Source organism: Filicampus tigris, chromosome 11 (assembly GCF_054856515.1).
Source record: "Filicampus tigris isolate MCC_2025a chromosome 11, RoL_Ftig_1.0, whole genome shotgun sequence".
Classification (NCBI taxonomy): Eukaryota; Metazoa; Chordata; class Actinopteri; order Syngnathiformes; family Syngnathidae; genus Filicampus; species Filicampus tigris.
The window spans coordinates 24,444,405-24,451,249 of NC_141227.1; the positions used below are offsets into that span (position 1 = coordinate 24,444,405).

Sequence of the window (6,845 nt, forward strand, 5' to 3'; positions counted from 1 at the left end):
GTAGTTGCCGTAGTTCAAATATGGCCGCGACTTGCATCGTACATGATTCTAAAACAGCCAAAGGCCCAATGAAGATGCGTAGGCGCAATGGCCAACATTTCAACACTATCGTGATAAAGGTTTTTTTGAGGATGGGTGATAAATATCCGTCGAGATGGGCGACTACAGCACGAAGTGTCGAGGCTTTTTTTTTTCCTTCAAATTGAGCCGAAATCGAGTCGGAACGTTGCAAGTTTTGGGGAAAGCATGAGGGACATCTAGTGGACGAAAGACGCCAAAGCAACTTGTGTGAAACGTTCCCTCACTTCCATCGTTCAGCGATAATGCTCAAATATAACGACCAACGTAATCTTTTAAGACTTGTCAGTGTTGCACGTGTAAATGTATTATATGGGAGTACTTGTGTACGGAAATAACTTTAGCAACTAATTACGGTTAATTACTAGGTCTCTAAACAATGACCTCTGGATGATGTCAAATCTAAATCTGCGTAAATGTTAGCAGTTGTCCTAGCACAAACATTTTGCGAGCACTCACGCAGTCGACAAATGAGCGAGAGAAGGTTGAGGTTGAAACAACTTGAGTTTTTATTGAACGTCCATGTGCCTACTTGTCCTCGGGCTTATTGAAGCAGTAAGTAAGGCAACACTTTCCGCAGTAATGGCGGTCAAAGTGGCTGGCCATGAAAACGCCAGCGCCGCACTCGTCCGCCGGGCACTCACGCCGAAGACGGTGGATTTTGCCGTTCTCGTCCACCTGCCGAGACAAAGCCGTCAGTCGGGCTGCCGTCGGGGATGGCGGCGGCCGTCGGGTGTGGTTACCTTGTAGTACTTGAGCACGGCCAGCTTGACCTTCTTCCTCTTGTGTTTGTTCTTCTTGGGGGTGGTGTACGACTTCTTCTTCCTCTTCTTGGCGCCTCCGCGCAGCCTCAGCACCAAGTGGAGGGTCGACTCCTGCAAACATGGAGGGGGGGGTTAACATTTTACATTTGCGCAGCCACATTTCAGTGATCGCATCAACATTCGGCAAGTATTTTATTTTTAAAATGCGCACGCGGAGGCATTTAACCTCGTTTGTTGTTGCAACTACATCGACATTCCATCTTTTTACCAATGTTTTATTTTACTTACAATATGTACTTTTGACCAGTTTCATTAGATACCCGCATTTCAATGTATGAAAAAAGCAACTAATTCAACAAATAAAACCTAATGTAAATAAATGTGTAGCAGCGGGCTGAAAGGAAACTAACTAAGAATTAAGGTTCATTTTCATGGAAAAATGCTTGTCCATATTTGAGGGCATTGCACTACCCTAATCATCAACACAGAAAAAAAAATAATCATAAATGAGGCACGTCAAGGTGCCGCTGTCTTGTACTGGCAAAAAAAAAAAAAAATCAGCTTGTTTTAGTCGCGGTTATTCTCAGATGTTTTCACAAACTGTATGAAGAGCCAACCTTCAAGTTGGTAAATTGCTGCTTTAAGTCCATGGAACATTCCCAACTTTGAAATTGTTGCAATTATGTATCTCTCTTTTGCTGTCTGAAAAGGAGCGTGATGCCACTGACGTGAAGCCCAAAATACTTTCTCGCTCCTTGAGTGGAAAACAAACTGCCGGCAAATAGTTTCAGAGGAGATGATGCGCGTCACCTTCTGGATGTTGTAGTCCGACAGAGTGCGTCCGTCCTCCAGCTGCTTGCCAGCAAAGATCAGCCTCTGCTGGTCAGGAGGAATTCCTGCATGCAAGAACTAATCAATGGCTGAGCAGTGAGCAGAAGATGGTGAAAAGGGTAAGAAAAGCACACAAGAATTCAAAGGTGAAATTCAGGTGGCCATTCTTGCACACGCTGAGCTTCTTTGGAACCAACAAGCAGATGAAATGGAAAGTAACGTATGGCATGTGCCACTGTTACTATTTCCTGGCTCAAATTGAAGAAAGCTGCCACCAATGGTATTCGCACAGGTGTGTTTAATGAATCCCCCACTTGCTTTAGCACATACCAGTGAATTGTCAAGATTTATTTAAACATCGGCTTTTTTCTTGAAACACCACCCAGCCTTGGAAAATTCCTTGCTTATTTCACACTACGTCCTCTAAAGGCCAGTAAAAAGGGTGCAACACTCGGGATTTTATTTCAGAATCAAACATTTTTGATGCTTCAATGACGCATTCATTCATGTTGTGCATTCATCAGTGCTACTTTGGGGTAAAGACCATCACATGCACCTTAGAGGCACTTAGTGTTACAAGGTGTCACGTTAACGTGTCTTCGCGTAACATTTGAAGAAGCAACCAAACTTACCCTCTTTGTCTTGAATTTTGGCCTTGACATTTTCGATGGTGTCTGACGGCTCAACCTGTTCGAGAGAACAACAGTCAAGCAACCCAAAGGGTTTATTCGTGATTTTTTTTTTTCATCGATATGACATGCGTCGCACGCTTAAGTCAGGTTTGAAAGCAAGAAAAAGACAAACGCTTTTCGTTAGTTACACGTGTTTAGAATGCTCGGCTAACAGCTAGTTGAGCTTAGCATCGGGATCATGCTGCGAAACCTCTACACGACTTGTGCCTGCCAAATAATGACATCCCGGGCCTCTAAACGGGCCAGAAGCGCTAACACCGAATGAGGCTTGCGTGTGTTCAAATGTTCACGTTTTGGGAGCGCGTTGAAGCGTGGACGGCACTCGCTCACCTCGAGGGTTATCGTCTTCCCCGTGAGGGTTTTGACAAAAATCTGCATCCTGGCGCCCAATCCACCTAAACGAGACAAAGACAGAAGAGATTTTCGCTCGCGTGCTTGCTGCTAAATGTTGCAATTTGCCGATAATATTCAATTAGATCGACGGTGCCATGTTGCTCTCGGCTCACCTCAAATGGCGGAGCAGCAGAAAAGAGGTCCTTCAGCTCCTCGCGCGGGGTTTTCTAACCAACTTTACAAGGGCTGGGTGCCCTTTGCGATGCCCGACCAAAAAAGCCTACGTTTTTATTGTGTGACACGTTTACACAGAGAGGAGAGGGGGTAATTATTTATTGAGATGTGTATGAATTTTTAGGTATTATTTGATTTTAATTTTTTCATTTAAGGGAACTGTACACTTTTAAGGTAAGTATAGCAACACTGGCAGTGAAGTCTTCCCCAGGGTCGACACGGAAGTTTCGGAAGTTGGAACTCAAGAACAACGACGTCCACAAAAGATATAATTGTCGTCAAAAGTGCCCGTTTTCAAGACAAGAAGCCGATACGTGACATCAAACGTGTGTGTGTGTGTGTTTTTTAAAATATATATTTATTTAACAGCGACTAAAAGTTTGACGTGATTTTTATCTGAACATGAGAAACAATACTTGGGAGTGTCCAGCCGGGGGCGTAATTTGACTAATGATTCCAGAAGATTCCAATTCTACAAATATCATTTTTCTGTGATAAATATGAGGAAAGTTATGAATTTGAAAGCCGGTGTAAATGCACCAATCATTTCTGGCCAGTTTGGTAAGATTGTTGGTGAAACCTTTTTTTTCAATCCGAGTTTCTATTGACCTCTTTAAAGCTTTATCCTGTTTTCAAAATATTTGGTGGTATAATTGGAAATCTTGCAAAGATATGGTCTGGTATTCTTTCATTGATTTGACAAAATATTGTACTCACCTAGATTCTAGCTGATAGAGATGATGTAGCATTTTACAGCTAAAGATGATGTTGGCACTGCATTAAGACAATGTTCTGAATGTGTGATGAAGAATTGAAAGTATGTGATAAATATTAGACATGACACAGCACAACGACACAATGGAAATGTGCTTTGTCATTCTGCGCCTGCACTGACTTCCTAATCAATAAACTTTAGTGGAGCCAAGCCATTGTGAGTCGGCAAAAATATCAACTTTGTGCTGGTTTTGAAAAATGCCTTTGTGCGAGATTTCAACTGAAGAGGTTAACCACTTGAATCTGGTTCGTTGCTTTTGTTGGATTTTTATAGTGTGAATTTGATTTTCACGGCCTTGGAGAGAGCGGTCACCGGTAAACAATCTGTTGTTGTCAGTTGTCTGGGAAAGTGTGTGTTTCATTCACTGTGGTGATGACACAATGACTTCTCTGTGTGTTGTGTAAGTAACTCACTTGTACTAACCAAATGCTTCACTAAGAACTGGCCACTTGCTAAAACGCTAAATGCTACACTATGTTAACAAAATGCTACATTATTGACACCTGCAGCTTATTAACTGTGTTTGACGGTCTCTAAAAGCTACACGATGTTAAAGAAAAAAAAAAAGCAACTTGCTAATGCGTTTATTAGCTGCCAAATGTTTTCACGATGTCCACCCGCTAGTTGCTAATTGTGTCTGTTAGCTGCTAAATGCTACACTATGTTGCTATTTTCCTTTTTTTTATGTCACCTGGATGGCAAAGCTGTGAGTTAGACTTCAGTAAATAGTGTGAAGTGTTGCTGGCGACCGGCGCTCTCCGAGCAGCTGTCGTCATCGTCTGACTCCACCGGCCGGACTAAACATAACTTTGTGTGTCAGCCTGCAACAACTGTTACACAAACACACACACACACGTGGACACAAACACGTATACACTCATCGGCTTGAGGCCGAGGGCATGACCAACCATATTTAGTTTGAAATCAAGCAGCAGTTTTGAAGACACACAGAAAGCATCGTATATAAAGTAGTCCTTTGACACGTTGAATTTGCTCTGTGGCTGAGCTTGTAACTTAGTTAACACATTGATCAAATCAATTTTCCCCATTGAAATAAATTGACATGCCATTCATTTATTCTCCCCACCATATTTTTTGTTCCATGTTTTCAATATAGAAAAATAGCACTGTATTATATAAAACATAATGGAACACAATGAAAGATAAGGTAAAGAAATGAACTTGTTAGTGTGATTTCTGCACGTACCGAACCGGACCAACTGCCCGCTTCTCTTCTACGGTGTCGGGAAGTATAACAGCACAAATCCCTCCACCATGGCCTCCGGGACTTCCCGACATTGTAGAAGGGCGGTGGTAGTAACTCAGGAAAACTTCCTCCTAAAATTGTCTGCGGCGTAGAACTTTGTGAAAAGATCTGTATAACTTAGCAAGGTTGGTTTCAGATGGCACGATTTGAGGAGCCTCTACCACGTTCTTTCGGCACAAGTTTTGCAGCGCTACCAACACAGGTCTCATCTGATGTCGGGAAATACTTGAACTAGGATTTGGGGGTTGTAGTTGTTAAACTTGAGGAATACCATTTTATTCAAGCCACATGTTTTTAGAGTTAGTACTGTAGGACCTGACAATTGATGCTAAGGATTTTTCAGTTGGTGTTGTTGGGGTTCCACAGATATAAATAATAAATGTAAAGTGTTGTTCTGTGTCAGGAAGTACCCCAATACCGATTTAGAGGATTTTGGCTTTACAACGCTTTGCACCTGCGTCTTTGTCGGACACTGGGAACGACCAGAAGTGGGATTGATGCTGGTTTTGGGGTTCCACCGATTGAATAGAAGACCTCAGTGGAAGACTTGAATTTCTATCTCTACGTTTTTAGGAGGGAGCTTTCAGAAGGTCCCATCTGTGTCCTTCCACAATGTTGCCATGAACTACTCAAATCAAGGTTTGGGCATTGTTGTGAATCCGCACATTGGAGTAACTTTTGAACGGAAAGTCATCCGGAGAGGAAAGCGAGTAGCAGCCAGACGTCTTCCAATGGGACGACGTGTCTCGCGTAATTGGATGTGCTTTCCCCCATACGTGCTTCCGTGCTACGAATAGATCAGGTCAGGATGACGTGTAACTTTAGATTGCAAACTCAAGTCCAAGTCTGCTCAGTCCCGTTTGACCATTTACATTTCTTTCCAAAAGAAGATGGGACATATCTCGAGCAGGGTTCGATAGAATGCAAAGAGAAACTTTACTGTATACACGCATTCCTAATAAGAATACACTTTGCACACATTTGCGTATATTTATCTGTATCTATATATGCCTACTTTATGGCTCGCTCGCTATGAAGTAGTAAATTGTGTCAAGGGAACATGTTGACAAGGGTACCGCAACTGTTCAAAGATCTTTGTATGTCAAGGAGGAGCTAGGTTTAAACGGGGCTGTTAGCGGAAGTTACAGTCTTGGCCGCATGACATGTTTTTGCTGTGCTGAGTGGCTCTGAAAAGCAAGTGACAAGTGACACTTTTGACAGTTGTCAAAGGCGACATCCCTGCCTTTAATTTTTCAAGCAAGATGACTTTGAAGTGAGTGTTTTGTTGTGATCCTGATGTGGGTGATATTTACAATTCAAACTATTAACATTGTCATCAATGACTTGCTTTTATTTCGGGGGATATTTGCGCCAGGGCTCGGTCCAGAACCGTACATGCTGAACAAGGCAAATCACGATGAGACATACTTCGTTATCATTTCATGCCTTTACACACTACTGTGTGTGCAGTATACCAGCTTTTTTAATGACTGCTTTTGCACGTGTGATAGATGCAATGTGTATTTCATGACCTTGTAACAACTAGAGGTATGTAATGGGTCTCCAGTTGATTGTAGGCTGATCTCAGAGTAACCAGTGTGTAATGATGCACGCGCGTTTCCTTTGTTTCAAGCGTAGCTGCCGCCACGTCCTCCTGGCCTTCTTGCAGAGGGTTGCAGGAGTGCTAAACTGTCAACGTTGTTGTTGTTGTTGTTGTTGTTGTAACACTTCAACTCAAACTTCATTTCAACTTCTAAAAGTAAGCAGTGTGCCATGTTGTTGTACGCGCGTTTCCTTTGTTCCAAGTGTAGCTGCTGCCACGTCCTCTTGGCCTTATTACAGAGTGTTGCAGGAGGGGTGAGCCGTCGACG

The 6,845-nt window shown here is 42.7% G+C and overlaps 1 protein-coding gene across 1 annotated transcript; it reads right to left on the reverse strand.

Annotated features, from left to right (window-relative positions):
• Positions 1-563: 563 nt before the first annotated feature.
• On the reverse strand, positions 564-2,959 carry rps27a (ribosomal protein S27a). Its single transcript, XM_086044417.1, has 6 exons — positions 2,872-2,959; positions 2,696-2,760; positions 2,306-2,360; positions 1,653-1,738; positions 822-953; positions 564-756 (listed from the first exon to the last, which is right to left on the reverse strand). The coding sequence occupies exons 2-6, from the start codon at positions 2,741-2,743 to the stop codon at positions 607-609; spliced, it is 471 nt and encodes a 156-aa protein (XP_085900543.1). The 5' UTR covers positions 2,744-2,760; positions 2,872-2,959; the 3' UTR covers positions 564-606.
• Positions 2,960-6,845: the final 3,886 nt, after the last annotated feature.

Bases quoted from the DNA above. Each gene is read 5' to 3' on its own strand.
- rps27a (XM_086044417.1), bottom strand. From the start codon at position 2,743: ATGCAGATTTTTGTCAAAACCCTCACGGGGAAGACGATAACCCTCGAG. The intron at 954-1,652 runs GTGACGCGCATC...CCATGTTTGCAG, and splicing joins CGGACTACAACATCCAGAAG to GAGTCGACCCTCCACTTGGT. The intron at 757-821 runs GTAACCACACCC...TTGTCTCGGCAG, and splicing joins CCGTGCTCAAGTACTACAAG to GTGGACGAGAACGGCAAAAT.